The 21,179-nt window shown below is 40.8% G+C and overlaps 1 protein-coding gene across 3 annotated transcripts in view; it reads left to right on the forward strand.

Annotated features, from left to right (window-relative positions):
* The window catches only part of COL4A3 (collagen type IV alpha 3 chain), a 151,460-nt gene that overhangs the window by 79,527 nt on the left and 50,754 nt on the right, over positions 1 to 21,179 (forward strand). For 2 of the 3 annotated variants that reach the window (XM_081584678.1, XM_081584679.1), the window contains exons 4-18: positions 4,040 to 4,084; positions 4,698 to 4,742; positions 5,352 to 5,414; positions 6,428 to 6,481; positions 8,158 to 8,184; positions 8,693 to 8,770; positions 10,785 to 10,847; positions 10,974 to 11,009; positions 12,831 to 12,872; positions 15,082 to 15,159; positions 17,616 to 17,678; positions 18,067 to 18,126; positions 19,188 to 19,232; positions 19,525 to 19,578; positions 20,479 to 20,520. In XM_081584678.1, coding sequence (XP_081440804.1) covers positions 4,040 to 4,084; positions 4,698 to 4,742; positions 5,352 to 5,414; positions 6,428 to 6,481; positions 8,158 to 8,184; positions 8,693 to 8,770; positions 10,785 to 10,847; positions 10,974 to 11,009; positions 12,831 to 12,872; positions 15,082 to 15,159; positions 17,616 to 17,678; positions 18,067 to 18,126; positions 19,188 to 19,232; positions 19,525 to 19,578; positions 20,479 to 20,520 — 795 coding nt within the window. Of the gene's footprint in view, positions 1 to 4,039; positions 4,085 to 4,697; positions 4,743 to 5,351; positions 5,415 to 6,427; positions 6,482 to 8,157; positions 8,185 to 8,692; positions 8,771 to 10,784; positions 10,848 to 10,973; positions 11,010 to 12,830; positions 12,873 to 15,081; positions 15,160 to 17,615; positions 17,679 to 18,066; positions 18,127 to 19,187; positions 19,233 to 19,524; positions 19,579 to 20,478; positions 20,525 to 21,179 lie in introns of all 3 variants that reach the window. The other variant, XM_081584680.1, reaches the window with a different exon arrangement.

Here is a 21,179-nt window from a genome sequence, read left to right on the forward strand (position 1 = left end):
CAAGAAGGAGGGGATGTGTGTATACATATAGCTAATTCACGTTACTGTACAGTAGAAACTAACACAATATTGTAAAGCAATTATATTGTTGTTCAGCCACCACATTGTCTCAGACTCTTTGCGACCCATGGACTGCAGCACATCAGACTTCCCTGTCTTTCACTATCTCCTGGAGTTTCCGCAAGTTCACGTCCATTGAGTCAGTGATGCCATCCAACAATCTCGTCCCCTGTTGTCCCCTTCTCCTCCTGCCTTCAATCTTCCCCAGCATCAGGGTCTTTTCTAGTGAGTTGGTTCTTCACATCACGTGGCCAAAGTATTGGAGCTTCAGCTTTAGTATCAGTCCTTCCAATGAATATTCAGGACTAAATTCCTTTAGGATGGACTGGTTTGATCTCCTTGCAGTCCAAGGGACTCTCAAGAATCTCCTCTAGCACCACAATTCGAAGCAATTATACTCCAATTAAAAAAAAAGAAAAGACTTATCAGTATTTTTCAGTCCTCAGCTCCACATCCTCCAACTTCCTGATTTAGGGGTCTCCACACCTGCATTGAAGAGATGACTCATTTGAAAAGACCCTGATCCTGGGAAAAATTGAAGGCAGGAGGAGAAAGGGACGACAGAGGATAAGATGGTTGGATGGCACCACCGACTCAGTGGACATGAGTTTGGGTAAACTCCAGGAGTTGGTGATGGACAGGGAGGCCTGGCATGCTGCTGTCCATGGAGTCGCAGAGAGTCGGACACGACTGAGCGACCAAACTGAACTGAACACCTGCATTGGCCCCTCGTGAGGTGTTTTTTTGCCTCCATTCAAGCCCTGTCCTCTACCTGTATCCTGGTCACTGGGATTTCCACTAGAATCGCATTCTGATGGTGTGTCTTCTTTCTCAGATATTTCAACTTGGTTATTGGTTTTTCTCTTTCCATCTTTATGCAAAACCCATACCAGCACATAACTTCCTCTGGATCTTTCCAGCACTATAATCCAAGGACTGCCATCCTTTCTCTGTCTTTCCTATCTCAGTCAGACTTCTTTAAAAAAAAGAACCAACCACACTGGCTGTGGTTCATCTATTCACTCCTTAGCCAGCAACAATTTGCCTTCTGCTCCCTCCCTGAAAACCCATGACCTCCACTTTGCCCTCGACCCCCAAAAGGTCAACGAAGAATACTCTGTCTTTGTCTGATGTGGACCCCTCTGCTTTGTTTCCAGCGTGTGGCTCCCTCTTTTCTCCTTGAAACACATGCCTTTGTTTCTGGAATCCTCCTTTCTCTTCTCTCCCCTCCCCATGCTTTCCTTCTTTCCTGGGTTCCTGTTTCTCAGCTGGGTTCTTCAGACTCAGGCCTCCTAAGGTTCTTACCAGAGCCCACCGCCCTTCACACTCATCACACATTTTTATCCTAAAGTCTGTGATACAACAAAGGGCTTTGTTTAAATAAATGCCCTAGAGGATTTGCTAAATAACTGCATAACCACTAGATTTGCTGATGGCTCTTTTCTGCTATGGAATTAAGCCTGGACTCAAGCCTGGACTCTCACGCACCCTCTGGGTCACTCCCCTGACTGCTGGCTTCCCGGAAGCTATCAACTAACTAATAAGTTGTGGAAGGTGATTATAATTTTTAAATTATAATTTTAAATCTTTTTAAATTTCGTAAGTAATGTTACAGAATATTTGGGTAACATTTTATGTGAATTTGTTGCAGGAAGGGGCACCCCTTCCAAGGCTCTTGTGTAACACTCGGAAATAAATGGTCCGAGGAAACACACAAGCTGACAAAGCAAGAGACTTTACTGGGAAGAGGCACCGGGTGGAGAGCAGTCGGGTAAGGGAACCCAGGAGAACTGCTCCGCCATGTGGCTTGCAGTCTCAGGTTTTATGGCGATGGGGTTAGTTTACGGGTTGTCTCTGGCCAATCATTCTGACTTGGGGGTCCTTCCTGGTGGCGCACGCATCGCTCAGCCAAGATGGATTCCAGCGAGGAGGATTCTGGGAAGTGGCAGGATATGTGGCGTCTCCTTTTGACCTTTCCCAAACCTTCCGGTTGGTGGTAGCTTATTAGTTCTGTGTTCCTTACCAGACCCTCCTGTCGTAAAATAACACACAAATGGTTACCACGGTGCCTGGCTAGTGTGGGCGGTTTCAGTCAGTGTGTTTCACCTATTCGGAGTCAGGCATTGGGACATTTCTTCTTGTCTGGATTTCTTTTACTCCTCACATTGATCTCATTGGTCATGACGATGGTGACATATTATTATCTTCATCATAGAGACGAGGAAACTGATACTCAGAGCGTGAAGCAATTTGTCCTGTGTTACACACTAATAGGTGGTAAAATCAGAGTTCAAATCCAGGATTATATGATGCCAGAATCAAATTCCTACAGCCAAAAAAATGAAACACTGCAAAACTTACTGTTTTCCAGGGATTCTACTTTACTATATTCATGTATGCCTTCTGTTTCTTCATTTCTCCTTTCTCTAATCCTAATATGAAAAAAGTGGTTTAGATTCTGGATATTTAGTGTCTGAACATTCTGCTACGTTCCTTCAGGGTGTGGTCTCCGATTTTCCTCCATTTCCCTGGAGGGGGAATTTGTCACTTCAGCACTGGACTTAAGATCAGCCTAATGCTAACTCACTCCTTTTTGTTTTGTTTTCTGCACTCCGATCTGCTGGTTTCCTTAGCTTTTCTTTAGAGAAGTCAGTAATGAATTAAAATTATGGTTGTAAACACATGGTGCTTTGTGTGGGTTACATGATGTGCAGGTGTAGGTATTCCGTAACATTCATCCAGAAAACTGATATAGTAAACTAAAGCTTAGAGCTGCTATGTTGTGTTCTGCGTTGTGTCCGACTCTTTGTGACCCCATGGACTGTAGCCCACCAGGCTCCTCTGTCCACGGGATTTTCCTGGCAAGAATACTGGAGTGGGTTGAGTTGAACCCATATCTCTTGAGTCTCTTGCATTGGCAGGCAGATTCTTTACCACTGCACCACCTGGGAAGCCCATAGCTTAAAGATATAGCCACAAATGATAATTTAACCAAAGGCAGGCAATCAGAGAATATTAAAACCTGATTAAAAAGGTGTTGCAGGTTTATAAAGGTCTTCATTCTGAATATTTTCTATATGGGACAGTTTACAATGGCGAAGTGAAACCTGTAAGTCACGCTTCTGGCATCTGCAGATTACAGACAGCCCCCAACAGAGGAGGGGGTCATGGTCACGCACCTACGAATTCCACTTCAGACAAGAAGACTTTGGCCTTGACCGTCCGGTCTCAGAAGTCTCTGTAACAACCCTGTCCTCAAATAATCAGAAATACCAAAACATACTGAAACTCTCAGGAATGAAGAAAAACTTTTGGAGGACAGTGGAACTTTCACACCAAGTGGTCTTGTTAAAACAGTTTTGTTTGGGGCTATTCTCTAAGAAACAGAACCTCCACGTGTATTCATTGTGTGTTCAAAGCAAGCTTATCTCTGGTTCAGGCAGTTCTCGGTTTGCTATTTATTTATTTGTGCCTGCCAGGCACATTTTGTTAATAAAGTAGTTCTCATGCACGGAAATATTGCCTGCCATTCTCGTCCGCCGTTGTAATTGTGTCATTCATACTTATCAGCCCAGGGCAGCTGTCTGGCTAATGTGGGGCTTTTCCCGCCGCCCTTCTCAGACACTAATGTGAGCAAGAATCATCATCAAATCTTGTTGAAATGCAAATTCTGAATCAATAGGTCTGGGAGGTGGGGGAGACCCAGGATGGCGCATTTCTAACAAGCTCCCAGATGATGCTACTGTTGGACCCCCCACCTTGAGTAGCAGGGGTATGAATGGATTTCTGTTTGTCCTTTCGGATAAATAACTATAGCGCCAATGAAACAAGCAAGCAATTGAACCGTGTTAACAATGAAATAATCGCAAGAGCAAAACTGCATGGCGTGTGAATAAAACTAGGACCTTTCATGTATGGGCCTATTAGTGCCAAGTAATTGTCACAGTGCTTACCTTTTGTTTTTTGCATTTGGATCTAGGGCTCTCCAGGATCTCCAGGACTGACTGGTGCCAAAGGCGTGAGGGTTAGTAGTCCAACCAGTCTATCCCACTTGTTTGATGAAAAATCTTGTTTTAAAAAAGTAAAAAGAATCCCGGGACGGTGAAAGTTATACAGATGTCACAAAGGAGTAGGTTTTGTGTGATCCACTTCTCTAGATCAGGTAAAAGCAGTAAAAAGGGCAGGTAAAAGCAGCCTATAATGGTAGAAGTCTACATAGTGGTTACTCCCGTGGGGGTAGGTGTTAATCGACTGGGAAGTTGCATAAGGGTACCATCTGGGGTGGTGGAGAGGTTCTGTGTCTGGTTGGGTGGGAATCACCAAAACGTGCGTATGTACACAGGTAAATATTCCTCAATCTGTTGGTGGAAGATTGGAGCACTTTATGCAAATTATGCCTTAAAAAAATCTACCCCCCCAAAAAGCCAAAAATGATCTTAATTGTGTCTTTTTTGAGAAGTTATATAAATGTAAGATTTACAAAGTTTGTCAAGCTTTTTTGTGTGTTTCAAATCGCTTTTAGCTGTTCCCACGATAGTTACAGAATGGGGTTATTGGAATGATAGATCATGTTTTGTTTACAGGTTGAAAATTTTTGGTTTTTTCCTTGCCATCTTTCTTCTTTTCTGTGTCTTTAGGGAATAACTGGATTACCAGGCTTTTCAGGTCCTCCTGGACTTCCAGTAAGTAGTAGAAAATGTGTAAATGGAATAAAAGTATTTTAATAAAGATGTTAAAGCACTAACACAAGAAAATGAGTATTATGTTTTTGCTACATGATGAAAATGTCAGAATAATAGTGTATTAAGAGTGTGGATTTATAGGATATCAAGTCAAATTGTATTTTCTGAAATGTAAGCAGAATAGAATGGAATAGATTGGGGTGGGATGGGATGGGATGAGACAGAATAGAATAGAATAGGATAAATCTACTTAATAGCATGGGATAAAAATAATCAGATAGTTACCACTGTGCACACTTTCCTCTTCTCCTTTCCCCAGCTTAACACAGCATGTTAATGGACTCATTTTGTATAGAAAGACCTTTTGCTTTATCTTAAATAATATATCTCACTTGATAATTTATGGTTTTAATCAGCCTATGTTATTTCCTATGATTTTAATTTAAATTATCTAAAATAGCCAGTTTACTACTTAACTATTTAAATAACCATTTATACTTAAATAACTGCCTACATTAGCCTGTCTTTTCCCACTGTGTGCTCTGCGCTGTTTATACCTGGCCCAGAGCCTGATTATCTTTTCTTTTTGAGACTTTCTCTGTTTTTTAGGGCATCCCGGGCCATCCCGGACCTTATGGACTTGCTGGTTTGCCAGGATGCAATGGTTCCAAGGTATGTATCTTCTCACACAGGAGATGGTTAGTTAGTGTTTTGCTAAATGAATCAACCTGGGTGACATAGCAATGAGATGGCCTAGCCTTTCCTTGAAATGTTGTTTTGGCCAGAACCAGTGGTATATGTCTTCAGGACAGAAATGTGATGATTTTCTTTCTTCTCATGCTTTTTTCTTTATTCTTCCAGCTTTACTGAGATGTAATTGACATAGAACTACCTAAGTTTAAGGTGTACAGCATAATGACTTACATACATCATGAAATGATTATCATCATAAGTTTAGTGAGCTCACCATCTCTTATAGATACAAAATTAAAGAAGGAAAAAATTTTGTGTGTGCAATAATTCTTAGGCTTTATTCTCTTAACTTTTAAAAATTAACAGTGTTAATTAGATTTCTCACATTTACATTGTATCCCTAGGACTGTTTATCTTATAGCTGTGAGTTTGGAGTACCATTTGACTGCCTGCACACAATTCCCCCTCCCTCCACCCATCTTGCTTTCAGATTATGTTTTAAGGAAGTTCTCTCATGTTCTCCCACAGAAAGATGACTAGGGCTCAAGCAGATACTTGCATCTGAGGTTGTGATTGAATATAAACCAGAAACTAAAGCTTAGAATACAAAGTTGGTTTTTGGAAAAGAAAAACTGAGCTTTCCGAGGTGCACTCATCTCCTTTGTCTCCTGACTTCACTCTGCTTTTCCCCAGGATGGTGGCCATGAAAGGACTAATTACAAAAATTTCAAGGAAGCAGCCATTAAAAAGTTCTTGGCACAATTATCCTTTTGCCGTTTATGCACAATTTGAGAAACAGTAGTTTCTAATCCTGTTTTCAATTAAGATAATGGTTTTCTAGTCTTTAGCCTCATGATCCAGTAGCTGTGAGGAATTTGGGTTACTTTGTCTAAACGTACTGCTGCAGGGTTGGAAGCAAGAAACAGGGGAACTATCACAATAGGCTGTTCTAGAACAACTAAGAAGAGTGACAAGCACCATGTGTCTTCTAGGGAGAGCCAGGGTTCCCGGGACTTCGGGGGACACCAGGCTACCCAGGGATACCGGTAGGTTTATGTTGCCAACTCCCCATCCAAGATATGATGTGCAAGTACAAGGAGTTTCCTTTGAAATGATCATATACAGAAATCAGTCATGACCTTGGGGAAGTTGAGGTCAGTCAACAGTAGACATCTGACTACTCTTTGCAACCCCACCAGGCTCTTCTGTCCATGGGATTTCACAGGCAAGAATACAGGAGCAGGTGGCCATGCCCTCCTCCAGGGGATCTTCCCGACCCAGGGATTGAACCCACGTCTCTTTTGTCTCCTCTATTGGCAGGCAGATCCTTTACCACAGAGCCACCTGGAGAGACCAGTAGTTGAGAAAGGAATGAATAAATGCACTGGAGTTTGCATTTTGAGACTTTATTTTGCTTTTGAGACATTGAAGTAGAGATCTGAGAGACAGTGGGAGACATCTGGATGGGTGGTGGTGACTCAAGGATGGAAGAGAGGAGAGAAGGGCCTTGAAAGTGGGGCTTAGAGAGCTCTAGCATGTGAAGCGAGGTCAAGGACAATGAGCCTGTAAAGAAAGAAGGGCCCTGGGAGTAGAAGAAAAGCAAGAGGGGTGTATTCTGTAAGCCCAGGAAAGATATTGTTAAATAACAAAAATTCAGCTGAGTAAATCTGACCATCTAACTGGCTTTATTAGATGATTCACGAACCCAGCTGCATCCTGTCCAGCAAGGAAAGGGTTTCTGCCTCCAGCCATAGAGAGCAAAGGATTTTAAAGTCACAGAGAGAATGGAAATATGACATTCTTAGCAAAGAATGTATTGTTTTATTAACAAAGAAGACATTGTCTTAGACAAGGTAGCCTGTTAAGGGGAACAGAAGGGGCTATTGGGTGGAGTATCTTATTAGTGCTGACCGGGAAGTTCCAGGTTGGCTGGTCAAAGGTCACATTCCTGGAGAAGGTTAAAACCACAGTCAAGGCAGGTATTAAGTCTTGGTTTACTGCACTGGACCTAACAGGAGTGATTCCATTTTGGACTCATCTCCATTTTAATAAATTCCAGTAAAGGCGAGTGACAGACAGCTTCTTAGTGCTGTTGAGAAGTTCACTAAGACAAGAACTAATGTTTTGTCATTGGTTTCTATAACATCAAAGTCATTGCAGACTTTAGCAAGGGATATGGGATAGGGAGGCCTGGTGTGCTGCAGTCCATAGAGTTTGCAAAGAATTGGACACAGCTGGGCAAATGAACAACAACATTTCCATGACAGGAGGCAGATATGAGCCTAAGGAATAAGTGGGGATGAACAAAGTGAGTAATTTATAGATGACAGGAACGATAGATAAGACAGGATGAGGCAGTGTATTCAGGGGGAGACTGGTTTCCCTGGTGGTTCAGATGGTAAAGAATCTGCCTGCAGTGTGAGAGACCCAGGTTCAATCCCTGGGTCAGAAAGATCCCCAGGAGAAGGGAACGACAACCCACTCCAGTATTCTTTCTTGGAGAATTCCATAGACAGAGGAGCCTGATGGCTACAGTCCATGGTGTCTCACGACTAATCGACTGACATACACTTTGTTTAAATGAGAAAGACTTGAACTAATGTAAACGCCAGTAGGAAGTTTACAGCAGGAAGAGAAAGCAGAATAGCAGAGAGAAGGACAAAGCAGGGATGTTCTATATTTGATTTGCCTCTAGTTATTCATATGATGCTCTTTTCCCTAGGGTGTCATTGGTTTGAAAGGAGAAAAGGTAAGTGATTTGTGGCATGTTATTGTTGAAAAATCTCTAATTGTACATATGAAAGGCACATCTATTAAGATATGTCATTACAAATCAGATTTCATGATTAATTCAGAAATGATATTTATTCCTATTGAGCGTCTTCTACTTTTTGTCATAAATATGTCTTAAGGAGTACAAGCTTTGTATCATCCTTTAGGAAAATAAGGTCTGGGAAAGGAGAACTGATCTTATGCTTAGGACTCCAGATTCTAGATCAGGAAGTGCCACTCATTTTGGTGTCTTGGGAAGTGGTCTGTTATTCTTGTGTCTTCCCTCTATAGTCAATGGTCAATTTTAGAAAACATGAAAATGCTTTGAATTCTTCAAAACAGAATAACTAAAAAATCCTCTAGCATTTCTCTAACTATATATCCCGGAAGCGCTTTTATCCTTGAAACAGTATGACCTTGAATAATCATTTAAAGACATTTTAAAGATAAAATGCTGCTGATGTTTGATGAATTTCCTTTTCAAGGGTGCTCCTGCTGAAGGAGAAGGTGTAGGCCTTGATGGAAGAGGTGACCCTGGGTTGCCAGGAGCTCCTGGATTCCAGGTACACACTTCAGAGAAGGTCTCCATCATTCTCCATCTCTCTCTCTCTGTCTCTTTCTACCTCTTTTTTTCTCTTCTTTCTCTCTCTCTCTTCCTCTCCCTATATCTTTCTCACCCTCTTAAAAATATTTTTCACGTTCATATTTCTCCTATTTATATATTTCGTTTTATTCTAAAACTTTCACCTCATTATAAGAAACTGCATTAAGCTCATATAAAAAAGATGTTTTTGTACATATGTATTTTAATCTCTTCTCAAGTCTCAATCACCCAAGCTTTCTTAAATCTTAAGGAGGAGTTTTCAAGGAATGGTGATGTTCCTCTTAGTATTTGTCAAAATCCAGGATAGGTTTGTATCCCACATCGAATATAATTTAAAACTGTAATATTAAATAACAGTCTTATTGTAAATTATGCATGATAGTAATATTTTATTTAAATGCATCTTTCTCCTACTGAATAGTTTGCTTTCTGACATCTATGCTTGTTGCCTGAGGGTGATCCAGAATAGATACAAAGAAACAGCTGTTCAGCTGAATATCCTTTACTTCATGTTTCAAAGCAGTCTTTTGATACTAACTTTCAGATTAATTAGAAATATCTTAATTCCGGAATACATGTGAAAATTCCTGGGTAGAGATTGGTATTTGCCTGAGCAAGTCAAAGAGTTTGAGTTAAGGCTGTTGAACATCCATCTAGTGAACCATGCCAGCTGGTGAGGGATGGGCTGCAAAACTGAACAGTGATGCAATTAGAAGCCATCAGAGAATGTTATTTATTTACTTATTTTCAGCTGTGCTGGGTCTTTGTTGCTGCTCTCGAGCTTTTTCTAAGCTGCAGTGGTGTGCAGGCTTATCATTGCAATGACTTCTCTTGATGCGGCACACAGGCTCTAGGCACGCGAGCTTCAGCAGTTACGGTACACAGGCTTAGTAGTTGTGGCTCATGAGCTTATTTTGCCCGGTGGCATGTGGGATCTTCTCAGATCAGGGATCAAACTGGTTTCTCCTGCACTGCAAGATGGATTCTTAACCACTGGACCCCCAAGGAAGCCCCATCATAGCTTTTGAGAAGAGACACAAAAGTCGATGGCTCCTGGTTTGTTTTTTGTTTGCTTGTTAGTTTGCTTAGGAAGCGTTAAGGGGTCAGATGCTGAGGGTGGGGAATCTAGTAATAGGAGACAGTAGCAATCCGGGACACGCTGTATCCCTTAAATGTGTATGGAGTGTTGGCAATGTACTACAACGTGCTACTGCTGAAAGTACAAGAATGGGACCTTCAGTTCTACAAGAAATCCTCCTTACATCCGCCTACCAGTTAGGTACCAGGAGCTATTTAGGCTCTGGGATACCACAGTGCACAAATCCCCAAAAACAATTTAACCAAAATTCTTGCCCTCGTGGCACATGCCTTTTAGAAGGAGAAAATATTTCAAAATGTAAATTACCACCTGTGTGTTGTGTTAGATAGCAATAAATGCTGAGGAGAAAAATTAATGTTGGGTTGGGGATAGGAAGCATCTAGGTTAGAAGGAGTGTTATGGCTTTAGATTGGATGCACAGGAAGGCCCATGGAAAGGACAATGTTTGAGTAAAGACAAGAAAAGGGAGCAGAAATGAGTCATAGAGATAGACATCTGGGGAAAGAGGATTCTAGGCAGAGGGAAAGCAGGTGGAAGGATCCAGAGGTAGGAGCATGCTTGGCAAGAGACAGAGAGAGAGGCAGAGAGAGGAAATTTTTCTAAAAATATTAGAAGTCTTCTAAAGTAAAGCAAGCACTTTGGTCATTTTTCTGGAAATAGTACCCCCAGGATGGTGGTGCCTCCAGGATAGTACCACCAAGATAGTCCTGGTAGTTATACATGGCACATGGCCTTTACTGAAATTAACTGCAGGTGTAAATGGGAAACATTATGATCTGATTTTACAAAATAATTTAAGGCATTTAACTAATGGACATTGTTCTTCAGTAAGAAGTAAATTTAAACTTACTCTAATTCGTCTCTTCATTTAAAGGGTTTGCCAGGCCTTCCAGGTTTTCCTGGACCTGCGGGTCCACTTGGCCCTCCAGGATTCCTTGTGAGTATGAAGCCACCATTGTAACAGACGTCATAACTAATAAAAGAATCATAGCTTAAAAATTTTAAACAGAGTTGTAGGCTTGGTGCACTACCTGCTGTAATTTTAACTGATGGATTTTTCTAGGGCTTTCCGGGAACCATGGGACCTCCAGGACCTAAGGTAGATTGCAATCTATGTGTTGTACCACCCAGAACATCCTAACCAATCTAAAAGCCAACTCAGTCTGATTGCACATGCGGGTCTCTGCTGGGGCTTCTCTTTGGGACTCCCGAGAATCCCCAGTGGGGAAGTGAACAGTTCTGCACCTCTTTGTTCTCTTTTCCCTGCACTTCAGTAACTTGATCTCTGATACAAAGAGTCTTAATTCAATTATAAGGAGCTCCTTGTCGGGAAAAGAGCAAGGATTCCTAGTCCATAAGTTTCCATTTCTTATAGTCCTGCCAATCTCCCAGTACTTTATCATATACATTTTTGTACTGGGCTGCTTCCAAAAACCAACCTGTCTTCATACTAGAAAATAAAAGATGACTGTTCTTGTGCTCATTAAACAGGGTCCTGCATGTCTTTCTGTTACAAAAGCCAACTGTTAGGATTGGGGAGGAAAAAAAAAAAACTTTTTCTTCTATCTTCTTAGGTTCAGTGACTGGGGTAACAGGAGAAAAAAGGTTGATTTCATATGCATATGGAGACCTCACAGAAATGAAATGAAAACCCCAAAGAAGCAATCAGACCCAGAGGCTTGTATACCATTTTAACAAAGGGTGATACATTTGTGGCGAAGTATCAAGACATAGGAAGTGGGTTGTGAGCTTCTAGGGGCAACAAATTGTGGGAAGGTAAATATATGGGGGAAACTAGTGGAAGAGAAGGGTTATTTCAGTGAAGTTTGTTTATGCAGATTTAAGTTGGTGTTGTCTCCAGTGATGAGTTGTCTTCTCTTCTGTGTACAGGAGAGGGGAGGGTGACACATTCGTGCGGGGAAATCTATGTGCAGCCTTGAGGCCCAGGGAGAGAGGAGAGAACTTTTTCTGCATTCCCTGTTTCTCAAATGCCTTCAGCTCAAAAGAGTTCTTCTGCCGAAATGGTGTATTTTGGGGCTGGATAGTCTAATCTCCTTCATTAGTTTAAGTAAGAAAATGTTGAGAGAGGGCTGAGCCTCACCAAGAAACTAGTATTAAACACAGTATCTCTTGCTATCAGGTAGGCCTTTGTGTATAGGATACTTTCCAATGTGCTTTCACATTTATTGTTTCATTGATGTGCGTGTGTATACACACACACACAGACACACACATACATACTCTGTGAAATGAACAGGTTCAGGTTAAGTGAATCATCAAACAGTAATTGGCAGAACTAAAGTTTAAAATCTTTTGATTTGTCATCCTGAGCTTTTCTCTACTGCTTGTGGCCTAATGGGATGAAAATCTGCAAACTCAGAAGCAAAGAAACAAAGAGACATTGGTTGAAACAATAGATTTACTGAAGAGAGATGATTCACATTAGACTTAGCTCAAGTTCTAACTTACTAATGAAGTCAGGTTAGCTTGAATTCTGTTTTTAGTTCTCTATTAAGTTTTGAATGTCAGAATCCTAAAGTTCAGCTACACATCCCTCTTATTTTTAAGACTAGAAAACAGGGCATCAGGAAGTTACGTCCCCAGCCAGCAGATTCAAAGCTAGCTGGTGGCTGGCTAAGCCAAAAAAAATGTCCTCTGAGCTGGCTTCCTCCTCCACCCCACACCCTTTCATGCCATCACTTGCTTTTTTAAGTAACTCCCTTCAAATTTCTGCACTTTAAGATCTCTACTTTTAAAAGAAACATGTTGCCACTCTACTCCAAGCAATAAAGTAACTTTTACAATCCTAACATTACAATTAAAATCTAAGTGTTCATTTACAAACACTGGAACTTTAATGGGCTTAGACTGTATATTTGTATTCATTAAAAAAATAATTTGGTTTTGTCTTTTCTTACAGGGTCACATGGGTGATAACATGCTAGGACAGAAAGGAGAGCGGGTAATTTATATACTATGGTTTATTTGTGGGCAAAATATTTTAGGTTCATTAGTAAACAACACACTTTATAATGCCATTTGCAGCAACATGGATGGACCTAGAGATTGTCATACTGAGTGAAGTAAGTCAGACAGAGAAGGAGAAATATCTGATGATACCCTTATGCAGAATTGAAAAAGAAATGATACAAATGAACTTATATACAAAACAGAAACAGATTCACAGGCTTAGAGAAAAGCTTATGATTGCCAGGGAGAAGGATGGGGGAAAGGGATAGTTAAGGGCTTTGGGATGGACATGTATACACTGCTGTATTTAAAATGGATTATCAACAAGGACCTACTATATAGCACAAAGAATACTGCTCAATGTTATGTGGCAGCCTGGATGGGAGGGGAGTTTGGGAAAAAAATGGATACATGTATATATATGGCGGAGTTCCTTTGCTGTCCACTTGAAACTATCACACCATTGTCAGTCAGCTATACTCCAATAAGGTAAAAACAAAACAAAAAAATCTTAATAACTCAGATAACCACAATGGTGTGATCACTCACCTAGAGCCAGATATCCTGGAGTGTGAAGTCAAGTGGGCCTTAGGAAGCATCACTGCAAAGCTAGAGAGGTGATGGAATTCCAGCTGAGCTATTTCAAATCCTAAAAGATGATGCTCTTAAAGTGCTGCACTAAGTATGCCAGCAAATTTGGAAAACTCAGTAGTGGTCACAGGACTGAAAAAGGTCAGTTTTCATTCCAGTCCCAAAGAAGGGCAATGCCAAAGAATGTTCAAACTACTGCACAATTGCACTCATTTTGCATGCTAGCAAAGAAATGCTCAAAAATCCTTTAAGCTAGGCATCAACAGTGTGTGAACGGAGAACTTTCAGATGTACAAACTGGATTTAGAAAAGGCAGATGAGCCAGAGATCAAATTGCCAACATCAACTGGATCATAGAAAAAGCAATAGAATTCCAGAAAAACATCTACTTCTGCTTCACTGACTACACTAAAACCTTTGACAATGATCCATCACAACAAACTGTGGAAAATTCTTAAAGAGATGGGAATACCAGGCCACCTTACCTGCCTCCTGAGAAATCTGTATGTAGGTCAAGAAGCAATGGTTAGAACCAGACATGGAACAACAGACTTGTTCCAAATTGGGAAAGGAGTCCATCAAGGCTGTATATTGTCACCCTGCTTATTTAACTTACATGTAGAGTATCATCATGCAAAATACTGGGCTGGATGAAGCACAACCTGGAATCTAGATCACCGGGAGAAATATCAATAACCTCAGATACGCAGATAACACCACCCTTATGGCAGAAAGCGAAGAAGAACTAAAGAGCTTCTTGATAAAAGTGAAACAGGAGAGTGAAAAAGTTGGCTTAAAACTCAACATTCAGAAAACTAAGATCATGGCATCCAGTCCCATCACTTCATGACAAATAGATGAGGAAACAGTGGAAACAGTGACAGACTTTATTTTGGGGGGCTGCAAAATGAAATTAAAAGATGCTTGCACCTTGGAAGGAAAGTTATGACCAACCTAGACAGCATATTAAAAAGCAGAGACATTATCTTCCCAACAAAGGTCCATAAAGGCAAAGCTATGATTTTTCCACTAGTCATGTACATGTGTGAAAGTTGAACCATAAAGAAGGCTGAGCGCCAAAGAACTGATGCTTTCAAACTGTGGTGTCGGAGAGGACTCGAGAGTCCCTTGGACTGTGAGGAAATCAAACCAGTCCATCCTATAGGAAATCAGCTCTGAATATTTATTGGAAGGACTGACACTGAAACTGAAGCTCCAGTACTTTGGCTGCCTGATGCAAAGAGCCAGATGCTGGGAAAGATTGAAGGTAGGAGGAGAAGGGTACAACAGAGGACGAGAGAGTTGTATAGCATCTAACTATCTAACTCAATGAACATGAGTTTAAGCAAACTCCAGGAGATGCTGAAGGACAAGGAAGGCTGGAGTGCTGCAGTCTATGGGGTCACAGAGTCAGACACAGCTGAGCAACTGACCAACAACAACAAAAGACTTACTAATACACATTTTATTTACTAAGTCAGATTGAAACCAAAGTATATGATGTGTCTCAAGTTTTGTTTGCTTTATTTTTTAGGTAAGAGCTAAAGAGGAAATGTAGATCTCTTAAGCTTAAGTTTTTTTTTTTAATTCCTGAATGCATTTGTCTTTAGGGTGTGAAAGGATTAACAGGACCGCCTGGACCACCAGGAACAGTTATTGTGACTCTAACTGGCCCTGATAACAGAACGGTAACTCTTCTGTTTTATTATTAGGCTCCTGCCTTCCCCTCTCTGCCATGAGGCCCTCGTGATCCTTACCTCTTTTATAAGCTCTGTCACCTAAGTCCACTTCCCAAGTGACCCAGTGGTAAAAAATCTACCTGCCAACTCAGGAGACAAAGGTTCAATTCCTGGGTTGGGAAGATCCCCTGGAGAAGGATATGGCAACGCACTCCAGTATTCTTGCCTGGGAAATCCCATGGACAGAAGAGCCTGGTGGGCTACAGTCTACAGGGTTGCAAAGACTTAGTCACGACTTAGTGACTAAATGACAGTAATGGCATTACTCCAGTCCAGCCAGCCTGGGTCTCTAGATTTTCTTTCCCTGTCTTTTACTCAAGAACTGGAAAACACGAGGTGGAGAAGACTCAAGGCAAGCCACTTTCAAGATTGTTGAAAGAGGAGCCTCAATCTAATGTTGCTTACCCTTTATCCTCATCCCTCTCACTGTTCCTAACACAGGTTGGGTTTTCATTTTGTATTTTTGAACAGGTGGTAACAAAATGGGTGTGTGTCTCTGATCCAACTGCATAGTTGTTTTGCTATCTAGTCACTCAGTCATGTTTGACTCATTGTGACCCCGTGGACTCTAGCCCGCCAGGCTCCTCTGTCCATGGGATTCTCCAGGCAAGAATACTGTAGGGGGTTGCCATTTCCTTCTCCAGGGGGTCTCGCCGACCCAAGGATTGAACCTGTGTTTCTTGCTTGGCAGGCAGATTCTTTACCACTGAGCCACCAGGGAAAGATGGTAATGGCCTAAAAATAAGGGTAGAGTGTTATCAGAATCAAATAGGACATTTTTACCCTGCCATTATAACCCCAGGACACTGTGGCCTCCATTCCTCTCCAAGGACACTGTGACTCTTATTCTGAAATTATCATGTGCTTTTTGCTCCTACATTGGGGTAGCTGAAAAGACCAGGGAACAAAATTGAATCAGATGCTCAGAAGTGCATCACAGCATAATACACCAATCCTAGACACTAGGTTGATCCTGAAATGTTTGGGACAGGTAATAGGGAGTGAGGGGGAAGCTAATAATTTTCCTGTGGATTAACTAAGAAATTGGAGAAGGAAATGGCAACCCACTCCAGTATTCTTGCCTAGAAAACACCAGGGACAGAGGAGCCTGGAGGGCTACAGTCCATGGGGTCAAAAAGAGTCGAACAAGACTGAGTGACTAAACAACAAACTAAGAAGTAAACATAAATCATCTCTCTTTTTTAAAATTATCATTAATTGTTTTGATAATACCTTTATTGCAATATAATTTACATGCTTAATTTTCACCATTTTAAAGAAGGAATTCATGGATTTTAGTTATAATTAATTTTTAACAGCATTATTGAGGTATAATTCACATAACATATAATTCACCCATTTAGTGTGCAATTCAGTGGCTTTTAGTGTATTCACAGAGTTGTGCAACTTACCGTGGACAATTTTAGAACATTTTCATCACCCTAAAAGAAATACCTTAGCCATCACTTTTCAATATAATTAACTTTTAGTGATAGAAGTTATCAAACAAAGCTAATAAGTTAAAACACAGTGAAGTTTAATATGACCAAAATAATAACTGTCATTGAAGATTGGAAAAAATATTGCCTGAGGAAAATAACTGAACTTTTCAGAATTAATGAACAAAAGTAAATTTAATAAAATCTAAAGCTTTATTGGCTGAAAAATTGATTAAAAAAAAATCTTGAGAACGTTAAGAGCTCAGAGATTTGACCCAGGAGATAAAAAATGACTTTTTAAAAAAAGTGATAACCCCAAGAGAGTACTCACATTGGGAAAAAATTGTTTTTGAAAATTATATTTTCACAAAATATTAATAAAATGTGATAAGGCCAAAACAAACCTGATTAATGACTCAAATCCTCATTATAACATTTACTCAGAAAATAATTGATCTCAGTGAAAATAATTTCAATATATTAAAAATGAGAGTAAAATATATTAGAAATGATCTGATTGTGCTTATAGAAAACTGATTCAGGAGTTAAATTAGTTTAATATAGTTTGATCTAAGTTACTTTCTTTTTTAAAAAAGAGACTGTAGAAAGGATATATTGTACAGCACAGGGAATATAACCAGTGTTTTATAATAACTATAAATGGAGTATACTATAGAAAAATCTTAAATCACTACATTGTACACCTGAAACTAATATAATATTTGTAAATCTACTATACCTCAATTCAAAAAATAAAATGTAGCATACAAAATGTTTGTGTATTGTTTCAGGAGGTTCACAGGTATAAAATTCAAAATGTGAGAAATGGTGATGTTTTATGTTAATAGAGGGTATAGATGTAACTGGAAAATCCAGTTCGTTGGACAGCTAGAGGACTTTTCCAAATGTAGTCAATAATATCTTGTTTTCTCTCTTTCTGATGACGTCAACTTGTTTTTGTGACAGGACCTCAAGGGAGAGAAGGGAGACCGAGGAGCCATGGGACAGTCCGGACCCCCGGGACCCTCCGTAGGTCACTTAGAATCATATTGTTCCCTTGAAACAAAAATAGAAACTTAGAGCATATTTTGATGTATGATCTACCTTTAAGGCTTAATATTAGCTAAAGCACGATAGCATTTTACTGCAGGGATCATAAATACTAGAATTGTTTTATGGCCACTTCTAGCTGAAATCCCTGAACTATTTTACATGCACCCTCTGTCACCCATCTTGTGATTTATCTTCAGCATCTGATTTTATAGCATCTGTTTTTAATTTAATATTCATAAATAAGATGTCCCACTTAGGTAAACTATCATTTCAAAAATTTCAATGGAAAGGAAAAGTTAATAAAAATCGATGTAAGTCAAAGATCAGTAATTTACAAAACTTGACCTAACTCTCATTGATACAGGGGCCACCTGGGGAATCTTATGGATCAGAAAAAGGTGCTCCTGGAGAACCAGGCCCGCAGGTGAGTTTGGAAATCAGTGTCATGTGCAGCCTAAATTAATCGAACCCACGTCTTTCACATTGCAGGTGGATTCTTTACCATCTGGGCCACCAGGGAAGCCCAAAATTAGTCAGTACTCAGGATTTTCTAGGTGGCAAGTATAAGATGCTTAGGGCTTCCCAGGTGGCACTAGTGGCAAAGAACCTGCCTGCCAACTTAGGAGACAAGACAAGAGTTCCATCCCTGGTCAGGAAGACCCCCTGGAGGAGGGCATGGCAACCCACTCCAGTATTCTTGCCTGGAGAATCCCCATGGACAGAGGAGCCTGGCAGGCTGCATTCCATGGAGTCACAAGGAGTCGCACAGGACTGAAATGACTTAGCCCATAATACCCAGCAGGCAGCATTCTCATGTTTAAAAACTCTAAAAATCATACACTGGGAAAAGTATATTTTTTCTAGGAAAAATATTCAACTGATATTATTTTCAATTTTACCATGGAGGTTAAGTACCATAATAGTTAATCCCATAATAGTTAAACAGCCCTTTCTCTTTAAACACTGTAAAATTCCTTTTATATGTATATTTAAGTATAGGCACATCTGCAGTTCAGGGAATTGCCAACATTGCAAATAAATACATTGACTGTGAATGCCTCTCTCTTTCTGAATTTTCCTGCTTACTTCTCTGCTCAGTGCTTCCCTGATTTTCTTTCTAAGCTTGGATGGCTAACTCTAGTTTAGCCAGGACATGGAAACAACATGTGTCCATTGACAGATGAATAGATAAAGAAGATGAACATATATACAATGGAATAGTGTATGTGTGCAAAGTTGCTTCAGTCACGTCTAACTCTTGCCTGGAGAATCCTATGACTCTCCCTGACTTCCCAGTCTGACTGGCTTCTGCCTTTCTTGGCAGAAGAAGGTCATCATCCGTTCTGCAAGCAATAGTTTTTCCTTCTAATTGAGGAAACCTCAGTTAGGCTTTCTTGCCTAAGATCAAGAGATCGTATCATGTAAGTTTTTCGTGTTTATTAAAGTATCCATAAGTTACATATTTTTCTTTTGTTTTTATTTTAGGGAAAGCCTGGAAAAGATGGTGCCCCTGGTTTCCCTGGCACTGAGGTAAAGACGTGACTTGGCCTATTGATGTAATGAAAGTCAGTCCTATTAGACCAAGAAGGGTTTTTGAGAGTCACTCGTGGTGGGCTACCGTCCATGGGGTGGCAGAGACGGAAACAACTGAGCGACTGAGTATGCATGCGCTTTTAGTGTTACACCCTCTCGGTGGAGAGAGGTCATCTGAGCACCTTCCCGCCTCCGCCAAAAAAAAAAAGAGTTTAAAGCATTTTGCTTGCTACAGAAGAAATTGATTATCAGTGTGTCTTCTGATCTATTCACCTTGCTCTTCTCTTAGGGAGCCAAAGGCGACAAGGGTTTCCCTGGGTTAAGGGGTGAAGATGGCATTAAGGTAATTCCCTTCCTAACATCTGCTTTCAGCTTTTATTATTGGTTGGGTTTTCTCACCCTTTTCCTCCGCACATCCTGAAACTCGGTGCAAGGAGTTGCAGTCAGCGTTCACTAAATTACCTCAGCATATTTGTTAGGAAGAAAGGAGAGCTGTGGAGGCTTTATTTAAACACTTGAAGGGAAAGATATTAAACCTGTTCTGTGTAGTGGAAGCTGGCTTAGGACCAGTGAGATTTCAGCTTCCCATGAGGAAGGAGTTGGAAAGGACCTGTGATTGGAGGAAGTTTCGGCTCATCGGAGGTCAAGCATGGTCTGAACCCTGTGAGTCTCAACCTGGGTCACAATGAACCGAACGGTCATCATTGGTGAACTGTGGACTGTGTTTCACATCAGTTTATTTCTGACAACATGTGACAGATTTCAAATAATTTTCCTATATAGGTATATTTATGCAGAGTCAAGATTTTTATCCTATGGTATTATGGCTTTCTGTAGGATTCTGGAATGCCCTCTTCAGTAAGAAAGGTTGACTATAGCTGGGACACTGGGAATTGCCTGCAACCCATGGCCTGGCTTCCCTGTGTCTCTAGTCCAGGTGCAAACAGGGAGAGCATGCACTGATGCAAACATCCTTTGAAGGGAGTGATGTGGAAGAAGCCTAGAGAACAAGAGCCACTTCTTCCAGACCTTGTAGATAGGATTTCTGCCTCAGATATGGCCCTCCAGGAAAATAATCAAAAGTCAGTATCCCTTTCGTGCTATTTTGACTTGTACATTTCATAGAAATAACATCAGTTTTAGCATAGATTTGTTTAACTATTCATTTTGATTTCTAAGTGTACCTAACATGTAAATACTTTTGATTAATGTGCTCATAATTTGTAAATCTCTTTCAATACAGGGGTGGAAAGGAAACTCTGGCCCTCCAGGATTTCATGGTCCAGTAAGTGTAATGAAGGACAATATTAACACTTGATCAAGTCTTTCCAAATATCAAGGAAATTTTGAATCAGTGTCCCTTATTAACTGCTATGATAGAGATTATAGTATTTACTTTTATATCAATTCAGGGCAAAAAAAATAGCTATTGTCATTATTTGTCCATTCGATCATGGACAAATATTTTTATCTGGTCCTACTTGGTCCTTGGAATGCACTGGCAATGCCCATCCTGGGCTGCAGAGAAGAAAAAGCCTTTGTCTAAACCGGCCCAGCCTAAGGTCATCCTGCACCTTTGAGGGCATAGGAGGGCAGCAGGGAAGGACAGCTCAGGTACCGGGGGTGGGGGAGAAGGACTTCACCTTCTGGGCCCTGTTATGACAGCCCTGAACTATGAGGCAGCAGAAGCTCAACTTTGGGTTTAATTCAGGGCCTGCAAAAGCCAATGACCCCAGCCAAAGCTTTCTTGGTGGCTCAGATGGTAAAGAATCCACCTGCAATGCAGGAGACCCAGATTTGATCCCCAGATCAGGAAGATCCCCTGGAGAAGGAAATGACAACCCATTCCAGTATTCTTGCCTGGAGAATTCCATGGACGGAGGAGGCTGCCAGGCTATTGTCCATAGGGTTGCAAAGAGTCAGACATGACTCAGCAACTAACAC

This window comes from Giraffa tippelskirchi, chromosome 3 (assembly GCF_054371585.1).
Source record: "Giraffa tippelskirchi isolate mGirTip1 chromosome 3, T2T-mGirTip1v1.2.pri, whole genome shotgun sequence".
Lineage (NCBI taxonomy): Eukaryota > Metazoa > Chordata > Mammalia > Artiodactyla > Giraffidae > Giraffa > Giraffa tippelskirchi.